Source organism: Cetorhinus maximus, chromosome 16 (genome assembly GCF_964194155.1).
Source record: "Cetorhinus maximus chromosome 16, sCetMax3.hap1.1, whole genome shotgun sequence".
NCBI lineage: Eukaryota > Metazoa > Chordata > Chondrichthyes > Lamniformes > Cetorhinidae > Cetorhinus > Cetorhinus maximus.
The window spans coordinates 89,800,776-89,817,833 of record NC_135894.1 but is presented as its reverse complement, the minus strand read 5'-3'; the positions used below and the strand labels follow the sequence as shown (position 1 = coordinate 89,817,833).

At 44.6% G+C, this 17,058-nt stretch overlaps 1 protein-coding gene across 1 annotated transcript in view; it reads left to right on the top strand.

Annotated features, from left to right (window-relative positions):
• The window catches only part of LOC144691897 (transmembrane protease serine 2-like), a 52,934-nt gene that overhangs the window by 34,010 nt on the left and 1,866 nt on the right, over window positions 1–17,058 (top strand). Inside the window, exons 11-14 of the mRNA XM_078560471.1 lie at window positions 4,460–4,632; window positions 10,128–10,223; window positions 12,191–12,327; window positions 15,075–15,227. Coding sequence (XP_078416597.1) covers window positions 4,460–4,632; window positions 10,128–10,223; window positions 12,191–12,327; window positions 15,075–15,227 — 559 coding nt within the window. The remainder of the gene's footprint in view (window positions 1–4,459; window positions 4,633–10,127; window positions 10,224–12,190; window positions 12,328–15,074; window positions 15,228–17,058) is intronic.

The window sequence follows — 17,058 nt, the reverse complement described above, 5'->3', positions numbered from 1 at the left end:
TTGTAACAAATGCTTCAGCCTTATCTTTTGCACTGATATGCTGGGCTCCCCCATCATTGAGGATGGGGATATTAGTGGAGCCTCCTCCCCCAATGAGTTGTTTAATTATCCACCACTATTCACGACTGGATGTGGCAGGACTGCAGAGCTTAGATCTGATCCGTTGGTTGTGGGGTCATTTAGCTCTGTCTATCACTTGCTGCTTATGCTGTTTGGCACGCAAGTAGTCCTGTGTTATAGCTTCACCAGGTTGACACCTCATTTTTAGGTATGCCTGGTGCTGATCCTTGCTTGCCCTCCTGTACTCTTCATTGAACCAGGTTGATCCCCTGGCTTGATGGTAATGGTAGAGTCGGGGATATGCTGGGCCATGAGGTTACAGATTGTATTCGAGCACAGTTCTGCTGCTGCTGATGGCCCACAGCATCTCATGGATGCCCAGTCTTGAGTTGCTAGATCTGTTCGAAATCTAACCCATTTAGCACAGTGGTAGCGCTACACAACACGATGGACGGTATCCTTAATGTGAAGGCGGGACTTTGTCTCCACAATGACTGTGCGGTGGTCCCTCATACCGATACTGTCATGGACAGATTCATCTGTGACAGGCAGGTTGGTGAGGATGAAGTCAAGTATGTTTTTCCCCTCTTGTTAGTTCCATCACCACCTGCTGCAGGCCCAGTCTAGCAGCTATGTCCTTTAGGACTCGGCCAACAGTGGTGCTACCAAGCCACTCTTGGTACTAGCCATTGAAGTCCCCCACTCAGAGTACATTCTGCACCCTTGCCACCCTCAGTGCTTCCTCCAAGAGTTCTTCAACACGAGGAGCACTGATTCATCAGCTGAGGGAGGGTGGTACATGGTAATCAGCAGCAGGTTTCCTTACCCATGTTTGGCCTGATACCATGAGACTTCGGAGGCGATGTTGAGGACTCCCAGGGCAACTCCTTTCTGATTGTATACCACTGTGCCACCACCTCTGCTGGGTTTGTCCTGCTGGTGGGACATTGATGGCGGTGTCTGGGACATTATTTGCAAGATATGATTCCGTGAGGATGACTATGTCAGGCTGTTGCTTGACTAGTCTGTGAGGCAGCTCTCTGATGTTAGTAAGGAGGACTTTGCAGGGTCAACAGGGCTGAAATTGCCGTTGTCGTTTCTGGTGCCTAGGTTGATGCTGGGTGGTCAGTCCAGTTTCATTCCTTTTTTCAGGCTTTGTAACGGTTTGGTACAACTGAGTGGCTTCTTAGGCCATTTTAGAGAGCATTTAAGAGTCAAGAATTTAGAGATACATAATATTATCAAGCAAAGTCAGCATGGCTTCATGAAGGGGAAATCATGCCTGACAAATTTATTAGAATTCTTTGAGGAGGTAACAAGCAGGATAGATAAAGGGGAACCTGTAAATGTAATATATTTGGATTTCCAAAAAGTGTTCGATCAGGTTCCACACACAAGGTTACTTAATAAGATAAGAACCCAAGGTGTTGGGGGTAGTATATAGCATGGTTAGAGGACTGGCTAACTAATAGAAGACAGAGAATTGGGATACGGGGGGCATTTTCAGGATGGCAACCTGTAACTAGTGGAGTGCCACAGGGATCAGTGCTGGGGTCACAATTATTTACAATATATATTAATGACTTGGATGAGAGAAGTGAATGTACTATCGCCAAGTTTGTGGATGACACAAAAATAGGTGGGAAGGCAAGTGGTGAGTATGACAGAAAGAGTCTACAGAGGGATATAGACAGGTTAAGTGAAAGGGCAAAAATGTGGCAGATGGATCATAATGTGGGAAAATGTGAGGTTATGCACTTTGGCAGGAAGAACAGAGGAGCTGAATATTATTTAAATGGGGAAAGAATGCAGAAAGCTGCAGCACAGAGGGATTTGGGGGTCCTCGTGCATAAATCACAAAAAGCTAGCATACATGTGCAACAGGCAAATGGAGTGTTGGTCTTTATTTCAAAGGGAATGGAGTATAAAAATAGGGAAGTCTTGCTAAAACTATACAAGGCACTAGTTAGACCACACCTAGAATACTGTGAACAGTTTTGGCCCCCTTATTTAAGGAAAGATATACTGGTATTGGAGACAGTCCAGAGAAGGTTCACTAGGTTGATCCCAGGTCTGGAGGGATTTTCTTATGAGGAGAGGTTGGGTCGGTTGGGCCTGTACTCATTGGAGTTTATATTAATGAGAGGCAACCTTATTGAAACATATAAGATTCTTAGGGGGCTTGACAGGGTAGATGCTGAGAGGTTGTTCCTCCTTGTGGGTGAGTCTAGCACCAGAGGGCATAATCTCAGAGTGAGGGGTCACCCATTTAAGACGGAGATGAGGAGGAATTTCTTCTCTCAGAGGGTTGTTAATCTGTGGAATTCTTTACCACAGAGGGCTGTAGAGTCTGGGTCATTAAGTATATTCAAGGCTGGGATAGACAGATTTTTAATCAGTAAAGGAATCAAGGATCATGGGGAAAAGGCAGGAAAGTGGAGTTGAGGATTATCAGATCAGCCATGATCTCATTGAATGGCAGAGCAGACTCGATGGTCCAAATGGACTACTTCTGCTCCTACATCCAATAGTCTTATGTAAGGAATAGGACTACAGTGGTACTTCTCCATCTTATGGGATTGAATTTAGATATACCTCTGAGTTGCCTTGATTGCTCTGGATGTGATGGTGGTAACCAGTTCTGAAATTGGGTAGATTGCATAAGCGACTTTCCGAACTTACTACAAATATTAACCCTTCTTGCTTGTAGAATTTTGAGCTTTGTGATATTGTGGTGTATTACAATCTCGCCCCTGTACATCAGGGGTACCTCCAAAAGCCCGCTTGCTTGGCACCCCATCCAGCACCTTAAACATTCACTCCCTCCGCCACCGACGCAAAGTGGCAGCAGTGTGTACCATCACTAATGCACTGCAGCAACTTACCAAGGCAGCGTCAACAGCACCTTCCATACCCGTGACCTCTACCACTTAGAAGGACAAGGGCAGCAGATAGATGGGAACACCACCACCTGCAAGTTCCACTCCAAGCCACACACCCACATGGCTTGGAACTATATCACCGTTCCTTCACTGTCGCTGGGCTAAAATCCTGGAACTCTCTTCCTAACAGCACTATGGGTGTCCCTACGCCACAGGGACTGCAGCGGTTGAAGAAGGCAGCACACCACCACCTTGTCAAGGGCAATTAGGGATGGGCAATAAATGCTGGCCCAGCCAACGTAGTCCACATCCCAGGAAAGAATTAAAAAAAATTAAGCCCTGTCCCACAGAGGTTTTTCGTGTTGCTGAAGAATGCGCTCAGGTCAAAGGTGGAAATTTTTGGTGTTTTAGTCTGCCATCCACACTGACGCATTCTAAAATTCCTTGTTATTTGTCCAGTTTTCCATGTATAAGGCAGGGTTTCATTTCCTTTAGCAGTGAATGCCATATAGAAAGCAGTCCAACACTGGTCATCCAAGGTGCAGATTGCATTCTACAAGAACAATATCAGAGATTCATGTCTGCACTATAGCAGACAAGAAGAATACTGCTGGAAATCTCAAGCAAAATGGAAAATGATGGAGGCACTTACTGTCATGTTTTTATAATGATATAGAAACACCAATCACTCATAAGGGATTGGGTAAACATGTTGTGCTTTCATTTATTAATTATAGGCACTTGTAAACTGATATACATGGATAGAAAACTTGAAGACACCAGAGCTGCAGAGCTGTGTGTGTATGCTCTGCTGAAAGCAAAAGTAAAACTAAAACTGGATCACGTGACACACTTCCTTTTTAGTGATGTCATTCTGCAATCTCTTAAAGGCATATTACAACACTTAGTAGGCCAGGCAACGTTCAAAGTGAAAGAATGAGACAATTGACGTTTCAGGTATTAACATTTTCCTCGGAAATGCAAGATATAGTTGCGAAGAAAGGTTTGACACCAACAGGCTAGTCACTGAGAATAGTAACAGCCAAGAACTCTGTGCTCCTCCATTTTTACCTTCAGTGCATCCACAACTTTCTTCACCCACCTTTGTGAACTGTCCCTCTGGGCCCCAAACACTGGAATTCCCTATCTAAACCTCTCTTCCTGTGCACCACCACTCTGTGAGGTAGTGCTTAAATTCCTACCCTTTTAACTAAGCTTTTGGCCACTTGTCCAAATGGCTTCAGCTCAGTGTCAAATTTTGTCTGATTAATCTCCTATGAAGCACCTTGGGATGTTTTACTATGTTAAAGGTATTAAATTGGGTTAGATGAAATAGGATGGGAGGAGGCTTGTGTGGAGCATAAACACCGATACAGTCCAAAGTGAATCAGTAGTTTGTTTCAGTGATGTAAATTCTATGTAATATAAATGCAAATTGTTGTTGTTAGTACTTTAAGTGGAATTTACAAGATTTAGAGGAGGTTATTCTTATAAATCTTTTATCCCTCTTTTTGCAGGCATCCCTCTCCTTCCCGTTGGCGAGTATATGGCGGTATTCTACGGCAATCAGAAACATTCAATGTAAAAGCTCACAATGTCGAAAAATTCATCAGACATGTTAAGTTTGACAAACGAAACAAGGATTATGACATAGCACTAATGAAGCTAAAGACTCCTTTCAAATTTTCAGGTAACTTCTGATTTATTTTATGAAAATCCTTAGCTCATCTTTAGCCCCTCTGCACTCCTTGGGTTGCCAACTCTGATTGGATGTACTCTTAGATGTTTCATCACATGACCTTCCACCTCAATTTCCCCGCCCATTGACAAATACTCATTTCCCCATCTCCAATATTTTAATAGCTAATAAAGCACAACAAAAGCGACTTGCATTTATTAGTGCCTTTAATGTGGCAAAATGAAAGTGTCCAAAGGTAATGAAACAACATCTGCAAGATGCATTGCAGTAACTCGCCAAGCCTCCTTCGACAGCACTGTCTAAACTTGCAACGTCTCCCACCTAGAAGGACAAGGCTGGCGGAGATTTTGGAACACCACCACCTCCAACTCTCTTACCGTCCTGACTTGGAAATATATTGCGATTCCTTCGCCATTGCTAGGTCAAAATCCTGGAACTTGCCTCCTAATAGCACTGTGGGCGGACCTACATCACATGGACTGCAGCCGTTCGAGAAGTTGGCTTGCCGCCACCTTCTTAAGGGCAGTTAGGGACGGACACAAGTTCTGGTCTTAACATTGATGTTGGCAACCCAAAGGTGAATGAAAAAAAAAGCTCGGCAGGTCAGGCAGCATCTGTGGAGAGAGAAATACAGTTAACATCTCAGGTCAATAACCATTCATCCAAACTGGAAAAAGGGATGTGATGGCTTTTAAGCAAGTACAGAGGCAGGGAAAGAGGGGAGGGAGTAAAGAACAAAAGGGAAGGTCTGTTGTAAGATGGAAGGCGGGAAAGATTGAATGACAAAAGAGATGATGGTGCAAAGTAGAAGTCAGGATGTTCACTGATAAATGCATGGTGTTCTATTTGCAATTCCTCGGATGCTGAAACAGTTTATGTCCAGATGTGGCAAGACTTGGACAACATCCAGACTTGGCCTGATAACTGGCAATTAACATTTGTGCCACACAAGTGCCAGAAATGATCATCTCCAACAAGATAGAATCTTGACATGCAATGGCATTACCACCATTGAACCCGCCATCATTAACATCCTGGGGTTACTGTTGATTAGAAACTTAATTGAATCAGCCACATAAATTACTGTGGCTGCAAGAAGAGTTCAGAGGCTGAGTTTTCTGCACCAAGTAACTCACCTCCTGATGCCGCGAAGCCTGCCCACCATCCACAAGGCACAGATCAGGAGTGTGATGGAATACTTTCCACTTGCCTGGATGAATGCAGCTCCAACAACATTCAAGAAGTTTGACACCATCCAGGACAAAGCAGCCCACTTGATTCACACCACATCCATCATCCTAAACATTCACTCACTTTGCAGCAGTGGTGCACAAATTATAGTGTGTACCAAGTGCAATGGTGGTATGTACCGTCTGCAATGGTGGTATGTACCATCTGCAATGATAGTGTGTAACATCTGCAATGGTGGTATGTACCATCTGCAATGGTGGTATGTACCATCTGCAATGGTGGTGTGTACCATCTGCAATGGTAGTGTGTACCATCTGCAATGGTGGTATGTACCATCTGCAATGGTGGTGTGTACCGTCTGCAATGGTGGTATGTACCATCTGCAATGATAGTGTGTACCATCTGCAATGATAGTGTGTACCATCTGCAATGGTGGTGTGTACCATCTGCAATGGTAGTGTGTACCATCTGCAATGGTGGTATGTACCATCTGCAGTGGTGGTATGTACCATCTGCAATGGTGGTATGTACTATCTGCAATGGTGGTATGTACCATCTGCAATGGTGGTATGTACTATCTGCAATGGTGGTATGTACCATTTGCAATGGTTGTATGTACCATCTGCAATGGTGGTATGTACCATCTGCAATGGTGGTATGTACTATCTACAATGGTGGTATGTATCATCTGCAATGGTGGTATGTACTATCTGCAATGGTGGTATGTACCATCTGCAATGCTAGTGTGTACCATCTGCAATGGTGGTATGTACCATCTGCAATGGTGGTATGTACTATCTGCAATGGTAGTGTGAACCATCTGCAACGTGCCAAGGCACTTTCAACAGCATCTCCCAATCTCATAACTTTTAACCGCAAGAAGGATGAGAGTAGCAAGCACATGGGAACATCACAACCTACAAGCTCTCCTCCAAGTCCTTCCTTGGGTACATCAGCACTCCTTCACTTTTGCTGAGTCAAAATGCTGGAACTCCTGATCTAACAGTACTGTGGGTGTACGTACTCCATATAGACTGTAACAGATCAGGAAGGTGGCTCACCATCACCTTCTCAAGGGCAATTAGGCATAGATAATAAAAGATGCCCTTACCAATGAAAAACACAGTCTGTAAATGAATAAATTTTAAAAAAAGCTGTCAATGACGATCAAGGCAAAAACTCGGCAGTCACATCCAGCATAAAGGAAGATGGTTGTGGTTGTCAGAGATCAATCATTTTAATCCCAGGAAATCACTGAGGAGTTCCTCAGAGCAGTGTGTTAGGCTCAGCCATTTTCAACTGCTTCATCAATGAAATTCCCTCCAACATAAGGTTAGAAGTGGGGCTGCAGCTGATGACTACACAGTATTCAGTGCCATTCATAACTCCAGATAGTGAAGTAGTCCATGCCTGCATGCAACAAGACGTGGACAACATCCAAACTTGTGGTGATAAATGGCCAGTAATATTTGTGCCACCCAGGTGCCAAGCAATGATCACCTCCGATAGCAGAGAGACTAGGCATCTCCCTTTGACATTCAATATTATTGCCAAGTCCCTCACCATCATACCTTAGAACCATAGAACCATAGAAAAGTTACAGCGCAGAAGGAGGCCATTTAGCCCATCTTGTCCATGCCAGCCCGAGGACACCCAGGTGCCTTTTCTAATCCCACCTTCCTGCACCCGGCCCATAGCCCTACAATTTACAGTACTAAAGGTGCAGATCCAGGTACTTTTTAAAACAGTTTGGAGTTTCAGCCTCTACCACCAACTTGGGCAGCGAATTCCAGACACCCACTATGCTCTGCATAAAAAATTTCATCCTCATGTCCCCCCTACACCTTCTGCCACTTACCTTGAATTTATGTCCCCTGGTTCTAGAATTCTAGAATTCTCCACCAAGGAGAATCTAGAGGTTCTAGAATTCTCTGCCTTGGGGGCAGCCAATGACCAGGAACTCAATTGTGCCAGCCTTAGTTACAAGAGCAGGTCAGAGGTTGAGACCTTTGTTGTGAGTAGCTCACCTCCAGACTCCCCCAGAACTTCTCAACCACTAACAAAGCATTAGTCAGGAGTGTGATGGAATACTCTCCATTTGTCAGCATGGATGCAGATACGACAATGACCTTCACCACCTAGAAGGACAAAGTCAAGAGGTGAATGTGAAACTGGCACCACCAAGTTTCCGTCCACTGTACATAAAGCTATTGAGATGATCAAGGTGATTTAAAACAATCAGAAACTTTCACGTACCATCCTGCCATGCAAATATATATCGCTGTCCGTTGTCATCGCTGGGTCAAAATCATGGAATTCCCTACCTAAAATCACATCTCTGTTCATCACAGAGGACAGCAAAGGTTGATGAAAAATGCCCATCATCAGCTTACTAAGGGCAACTGGGAATGGGCAATAAATGCCAATATTTGCTAGTGAAACCTATATTGAATGAATTTGAACAAATTCAAAATGTTCCTGAGTGAATTAACATTAAAGGCCATGAAAAGAGTAATGAGTTCTCCTGATATCTTGGCCAACATTTCTCTTCAGCCAACACCATCATGAAATGATTAACTAGTCATTTAGTTTATTACTCTATATGGCATCTTGCTGTGTGTAAGATAGCTGCTATGTTTGCCTAATAACAACAACCTGTATTTAATATGTCACACCATTAACATCGTAAAATGTTCCAAAAGTACTTCACAAGATAATTATCAAACAAAGGGGATAATGTAAGGGGATATTAGGTCAGATGACCGAAAGCTTTGTTAAGGAGGTGGATTTTAAGGTGTCTTAAAGGGGGAACAAGAGACAAAGAAGTTTAGGGAGGGAATTCCAGAGCCTTAGGACCTTGGCAGCTGAAAGCAAGACCTCAGGAAATCAGGGATGTTCAAGAGGCTGGAATTTGAGAAGTGCAGATACATTGGAGGGTTGGAGGAGATTACAGAGTTAGAGAGGGGGACGCCAGTGAATCATTTGAAAACAAGAATGGGAATTTTAAAATAAAGCATTGCTTAACGAGGGGCCAAGGTAGGTTAGAGGCTACAGGTGAATGGGACTTAACACACTGGAATTAGAATTTTGGATGACTTCGAGTCTATGGAAATTAGAACATGTGAGGCCAGCCCAGAGTGCATTGGAATAGCCTTGCCTAGAGGTAGCAAAAGCAAAGATTAGAGTTTCAGCTGCTGATGAACTGAGGCCGAGGTGGAGTTGGGCAATCTTGCAGAGGTGGAAATAGGCGGTCTTAGTGAGCACATGTATATGTGGTCAGAAGCTCATGTTGGGGCTTAATATAACACTAGGGTTGAAAGTGATCCGGTTCAGCCTCAGATGGTTGTCAGGGAGAGGGATAGAAAAGGCGGCGAGGGAATGGTGTTTGTTGCTGGGCTTCACACAGTGACTTCAGTCTTCCCAATATTTAGTTGGAGGAAATTTCTGCTCACACAGCATTGGTTGTCGGGCAAGCAGTCTGACAATTTAGAGACAGTGGGTGGTTTGAGAGAGTTGGTGGTGAGTTACAGCTTGGCATCATCAGCGTACATGTGAAAACTAACACCATGCTTTCAGATGATATCGCCTAGGGGCAGTATGTAGATGGGAAATGGGAGAGGGCCAAGGGGGAATGCCAGAGGGAACTGAATGGGAGTGGGAAGCAAAGCTGTTGCAGGTGATTTTATGACTACCACTGGATAGATAAGAATGGAACCAGGTGAGTGCAGTGCTACCCAGCTGGACGATGATGGAGAGGCATTGAGGAGAATGGTAGTGGCCAACCATGTCAAAGGCTGCAGACAGGTTCTGATATGTAATAACAGATCATGAACCATTCCTCTTCAAATTAGTTCACACCTTGAGGTGTTTCTAAGAAATGTGATGAGGCACTATATAAATCCAAATCTATCTTGTTCTTTATTAGGATAGTATTGTACATTTTATATCCCAGATCTATGCAGTAGAAACACTAGTTTCTTTGTGGTGAATAGGTTTTAATCACAATGCTTTAAAGTATCTCTGCAGTCCCAAAATATCTGCAGGGGCTAATAGCTCCGGTTTGCAACTCTTTCTACAGCATTGTTTACTTTCTCCTGACTCCACACCCAGGCTTAACCAATCAAGCACAGTGAGCATAGATCAGCCAGACTCTCATAATCAAACACAGAACAAAGGAACACCAACAAAACTGAGAAACTTTGCAGTTCAAAAAAGTGTAACTAACCCATTTATAAATTAGTTTTCAAATTATTCCACTGATACATAGCAGCTCTGTTATTTTGTTCTGACATTAGAAAGAACAAAACCAGCCTGTTTGCCAAACTATGGACAAGTGTTTAAAACCGGGGACAGTGCCTTGATTTCTGGATGGGGAGACACAGAGGAAGGAGGTAAGAGAATACTGATTGCTGCTTGGCTGCGCAACCTCACAACTTAGAGGGAGCATTGGTGTAGACTGAGCTTTGTGCCTCTGTGTTTAATGCACCCATGGACCACGTAGAGCTAATGGTTTTGTGGTTCTATTCTCAGACTATATAAAACTGGTGGGCTGGAAATGACCAGCTGGTCCCTCAAGTCTGCCCCACATCATGATGGCTGGAACACCCTGACTAGACACTTCTTCCCCCCACCCCCTACCATTTCCCACTCACCCCTGGAGGCATGAAATCTCCCGGGCAAGACAAAAAAAATAGAAAAAAAACAGCAATGGCCAATAAGAGGGAAAATGCTCTGGGAAATTTCTCTCTGCCCCCTCAGGTGATCAGAACCAGGTCAGAAGGGCTGAGTGTTACCCATGGAGATGTCTACCTTTTATATGTTAGAATTGACAAATAAGGCAGACAGATCCATTCTGGCCAATTACTGTCCGTTTATTCCACTCTCAATCAGCAGCAAAGTGATGGGATGTGTCAACAATGCTATCAAGCACTAATTCAGCAACAACCTGCCCACTGATGCTCAGTTTGGGTTTTGTCAGGGCCACTCAGCTCCAGACTTCATTACAGCCTCGATCCAAGCATGGACAAAAGAGCTAAATTCCCAGGGGTGAGGTGATAGTACCTGCCTTTTACATTAATCTCCCCATGACATTCAATGGCATTACCATCGCTGAATCCCCACTATCTACATCCTGGGAGTTACCATTAACCAGAAACTTAACAGGACCAGGCATATAAATACTATGGTTACAAGAGAACTATGGCTACTAGGAATTCTGCAGTCAGTAACTCATCTCCTAACTCCCCAACGTCTGTCCACCATCTACAAGGCACAAGTCAGAAGTGTGATGGAATACTCCGCACTTACCCAGATGAGTGCAGCTCCTACAACACTCAAGAAACTCAACACCATCCAGGACAGAGCAGCACACATGATCAGCACCCATCCACCAATTTAAACATCCAGTCCCTTCACCTCGGGTGCACAGTGGCTGCAGTGTGTACCATGTACAACTTGCACTGCGGCGAATCATTAATTTCTCAGGAATCCATCCTGACATCAGTCATCGCTGTGAATCACAAAAATTCTTTAAACAGTGTCTTAGCTCATGAGGTATTTCAACTCCTCTCTTTTGAGGATTTACCCTCTGCTTTCCCTCAACAGTCATTCCAACTTGGACTGCCCCAACAACTGTTCACCTCCCAGTTGCTCAATCTCTTCTCCCAAGACTGCATCCCACTGGATTTACAATGCTGCATCCCAACATCTAATTACTGACACAATCCCACCAGCTATCTAACTGCTCTGAGCAGAGACCTCAATGCTCATGGGCTTTTCCTCTGTCCCAGCTTCCAGCTTCACTGAGCTGACACTGCCCCCGGGCTTCTCTGGGTTCTGATCTCCTCAGCGGCGCTGAGCAAATACTGCTCCTGGGCTTCCCAACACTTAGCAGTGCAGAGCTACTAACGTCTCCCAGATGACCGGTCACGTGGCCTCCCTTTTGTACTGTGCCCCAGTCCCTGTGGTCAGTGTTTGCATGCCAGCTCGCCACGCAGGCACCCTCTGGCAGGCTGGCCAAGCTCTTCGGCTTCCGTTCCGGGGCAGGTCCTAAAGACCGTTGTTCTCTGACCGCCACCTGAATCAAATGCGACGTGAACCAGGCTCTCAGTCTGAAGTGTCCAGCAAAAAAAAAATGCTGCAAGCCATCCCCGAGCAGCTGCCAAAAAGAAACTAGAGTGGAGCATGTGCAGCCCATTGCCTTGTTGCTCCCTGCACTTGGACCGGAATTCTCAGGCATGCCAGGGATTGTCGTCCTTTCCCTCCACCCGGAACACTCACAAACCCAATAATGCTGATTCCGTCACAACAGGGTTAAAGTTGCTTGGACAATTAATATGTTTTCTGATCATTTCACCAGGCTCTTCATCTGAATTTCTACGGAAGACTGTTGTGCCTTTCATTGCTTACACCGATTGCAAACAAAGTTATTATAAATTCATCTTGCCTCGCAGCGTATGTGCTGGCTGGGAAGAGGGTCTACGTGATGCATGCCAGGTATTGTTAACGTGTGGTGTGTCTTTAGCAAACCTCCCTCCAGATTAAATCCCTGCTCTGTGCTAAATTTAGCTGTAAAACATGCAGAGGGAATGTCATCATTACCTGAGGCACCCCTCAGTCAGGGAAGGAGTGCAATTAGTATTCTTGCTTACTTTGCTCACTAAAAAAGGCAAGAAATTAAAAATAAAGCTTTGGAAGTTCGCAGCTTTTACACTGTGTGCACTGGTGGTGGGAGGTTAGGGTAGGGTTGACCTCATCAAAAATTGCAAGCATTCCCCCCCCCACAACCAATTAATGGGGTCTCAAAGCCACAGAAAACAGGCTGTAAGCAAGACATATGATTGGCTCGAGGACTGGAGAAGTATGCAATCTCCAAGTGGCAGCAGTTCTTAAAGGGCTGCTTACTTTTCATTACTGAGCCAATGGTCAATGTGGGCAGAACTGCCCTTTTACTGAAGGTGTAAGAACAGGGGGGGTGGGGGGGGTGGGGGGGGTTTCCCCGTGGAGCAGAAAGCTGATCTCCACTAAAAGCAGAAGATCCATGGATGGAGGGAGCAGAGAGACTGCATGACAGAGGCATAGGATGTAATGTAATAAAAAGGAAGAAAGAACTTGTCTTTATAGAATACCTTACACAGCCTTAGGGTGTCACAAAATGTTTCACATCAATATTTTTGAAGTGCAATTACTTTTGTAATATAGGAAACACAGCAACCAATTTGTACACAGTATGATCCTGCAGAAAAAAAACTGCTTTTATGTGTAGGTTGAGGGAAAAGTGTTCGCTGGGACACCAGGTGAACTGTGCCTGTTCTCCTTTTGAATAATATGGCAGAATCTTTTACATCCACTTGAGTGGGAAGGCATAGCTTTGTTTTAATGCCTCATTTGAAGGATGGCATCTCTGACACGCCAGCACTCCTTTACTACTAAAATGCCAGCCTGCATTATGCGCTCAGGTCTCTGGAGTGGGGCTTGAGCTGGCCTTCTGATAATGGGCATTGACTTAAATTATGATGTTTCTAAGGTCATGTGCCATGACCAGGTCATGGTGTTGATGTAAGAAGCCCTGATGCCAGTTGCCATACCTTGCACCCAGTGAAAATTCTGTGCCCTGTCCAGCTGATTCCTGATCCAACTTGGAAAATGATATGCTAGTTATCCCCTATGCCTATGGTGGGTGATACGTCTATCTGCTGATGACCCATGTAGTGCCATGGAAGGTTCCAATAGCATAAACGTTTAATGCTGTGGTAACCTTCATAGGAAAGGGAAGAGTCACCTTTCAAAGTTGCCTGCTGGTCAATAGGAATCCCTATCATTAACAGTTTGTTTGTCGCAAGTTCCTTTCCAGCAGCAACAGTAATACTGCAGGAAAGAGTGCTAAACACTGTTAAGGTAGACAAGTGGTGCCCTCCGCAGGAAGAAGAATGTCACAATCAACGCTGAGTCCAAAAGAAAATGCAAGTTTCAATTTAATTTAGTAATGAAAACTTAATTTTAAAAGGCACCCATGGTCATGCACCCATTTTGCAGAGGAAACTTGGGAGGGAAGATGGACATTCGGTGCAATATTTACATGCAAGTTCATTCTTTCTAACTTTTTGTAGTTGAGATTTCAGACCTTTGCTTGGAGAATCTTCCTTTTTGTTAGACACTGAAGTGAACTCAGCGCATCTCTGGGCTGAAAGCAGCTATGGGACCTCATGAGTGTGCAATTGGTGAAATTCCAGGAGTATCTTAGCACTCCCAAGCTTGGCCCCTTGATGTGAGGTGGGTGACGGGGGAGAGGGGGGTGTGGAAGAGGGTGAATTAATTTTGTTTGCTATTTGAGCAGGGTATGAACATTGAACACATATGGGACCTGCTCCAAATTCTGCAGCCCCTCCCCCTCCCCCCCATCATCCCACATCTTCTCTCATAGGATCATTGAATTCTGTGGCACAGGAGGAGGCCATTTGGCCCATTGTGCCTGTTTTAGCCGAAAAAGAGCTATCCAGCCTAATGCTGCCTTCCAGCTCTTGGCCTGTCACCCAGTAGGGTACGGCACTTCAAGTGCACACCCAAGTGCTTCTTTAAATGCAATGATGGTATCTGCCTCTTCCATCCTTTCAGGCAGTGAGTTCCAGACCCACACCACCCTCTGGATGAAAAAGAAAACTCTTGGAACTCCTGTCCAATCCTTCTACTAATTACTATAGATCCATTCCCCTTGGTTTTGGTCTCCCTGCCATCTCCTACCTTAGGAATTTCAGGACCAAAGATTTCCCTGAGTAAACTCTGGACATCAGTTCACTGAAGTCTGTTGATTCGAATAATGGCATGCAACTCTCTCCAAAGAACTGTTTGGTGAGAATTCTTTGTTCACTGAGGTGAGGTGCTAGGGATTGGAGCTTTATTTCCCACTTTGGAATCACTCAGCATCCAGTCATTCCATGTCAGGTATAGCCTGACGAGATGTAGAGTAAGGATCATTCTACTGGATCCCAATATTATGCTTCAGGGCCAGCCACAGGAAATCATCCTTTGTTGTAATGTCAACCATTGTATGCTTCCCATAGCTGAGGTGACAAAATAAAGGAACATTTTGTCCTTTGGCTCTGTGCTTATTAGGAATTGGAGTGAGCTGCTCATTATAACCAGCTGATAGAGGAGACCTTTGTTCCTTCAGTTGGTGCTAAATTGTTAGTACCTAAGTTCAACTATTCTGCATTGCACAAACACTGTTTCTTTCTATGAGGCAGGGTGACAGTGGTGGCCCGTTAGTTATAAAGCAGAAGTCAATCTGGTGGCTAGTAGGTATCACAAGCTGGGGTTATGGATGCGCCAGACCCGGAAAACCAGGAGTATACACAATGGTCACAACACAGCTGGACTGGATTTACCTACAATTCAAGGCAAGTGAAATTTATGGATGCGGGGCAAGTTTATTTTAAAATTGACTTTCATATTCCTCCTTTCTCCTCCTAGAAAGCTTGACTTAAGCTAAGGCTTGGTTCCATGGGTGACCTGTACCTTCCTGTGTCTCACCCAAGTGGCTGTTTTGCCATGTTGAGTGTTGGCAGGCTATGTGACAATGGTGGGATGGTGATAGGGTTACAGAGGGAAAAATACATCACTATTGAATTCAACCCTGTCCTAATTCAATGATCCATAGCGTTGCTCTGATTGGGTATAGTGAATGCAGCACAGATTGGTAACTGAGTGTTAAAGGAAAGATGGACCTGCATTTATGGAACACGTTCACAACCCAGGTGACCTAAAGCACTTTTCACTTGCTTTTGACATGTGGTCACTGTTGTAATGTAAGAAGCGCAGTAGCCAAACTGTGCACAGCAAGTTCCCACAAACAGCAATGTGATAATGACCAGTTAATCTGTTTTATTTTTGTGATTAAGGGATAAATATTGTCCATGACACCAAGGAGTAACTCAGCTGCTCTTCTTTCAAATAGTGCAGTTGGATCTTTCACATCCACTTAAGCAACTGATCTCAGTTTGACAGCTTAACTGAAAGACAACACCTCTGAGAACTGTCAGTATTGCACTGGAGCATGGTTTTCTGTGCTGAATTGAAGAGCAATAGTGTAAAATGAGTCGCCAGCCCATTTCACTTTCTCCCGATTGACTGCAATGGAAATAAATATGGGGAGAGATGTAAAATAGGGAACTATCAGCGGGTCAAGGGTTTTGGAGTTGAGGCCAGGATCAGATCAACCATGATCTTTGTTGAATGGTGGAGTAGAATCGAGGAGCTGCAATGGACTCCTGACTCATTATCTATCACCTAGACGACACTGTTGTGCAAAGTCAAACTGATGCTCAATGAGTTTCCCAATGGGAGTCTCCCTATCTGATGCATTTTGGAAGAAGAGCAGGAGATATCAAGCAAGTCAGGCTCCATACTAGGGTCTTTGTGCCCACCCCATGGCACTCTCACACAGGCACACCTACTGTCAGAGATGAGGATACCTCTTTTGGACAGACGCGTAGTACAGGAAGTGAAAAGATCAGACCCGATGTCTTACTAAGACTTGCCAATGCCTGACTGGATATAGTATTGGACGGATCCTCCAGATGTGCCACGAAAGAAGTTCAGCAGATAATTGCCTGGGCCGACATGGAGCTGACTATGTCTGAAGTTCATGCTACACCTACCTCATGACAACCTCGGTAATAGCCTTCAGAGGCCTTGGGAACCCAGGCGCAGAGTTACGCCATCTGTTTCTAGAGCATCTTTAGCTGACATGCAACACAGGGCTGGCACAGCCGGAGACTCTACCTGTCTGACGAAGCCTTGAATCTGCTTCCCCTTGCTGCCTATGAATGTGCCATGGAGCAGCATATGCCAAACATGGAGTTGGGTTCAGGGCTGCTCTGATTTACCTGCACTGGGTTTCCACTCTCTTCAATATTCCCATTCACATCTTAGTCTTCTTTCTCTATATTCTAGGCAAAGGCTCTTAATGGCTGAGGTGGGCTTCCAGCTATTCCAATGGCTGTCAGAATTTTTGTCACCCTATTCTACACTTTAATTTTCTCTGTCCCTTTATGCTTCCCTTACATGTGATGTTTTCTATTCTCACCTAGATTAAGTGCCCCTGCACTCATTAAAATCTACACCTAGAATTGTTCTACTAAACTAACCCCTGCATACTTCCTGGATGAGTGTAGCTCCAACAACTCCCAGGCAGTTTGACCTCATCCAGGACAAAGCAACCCACTTGAT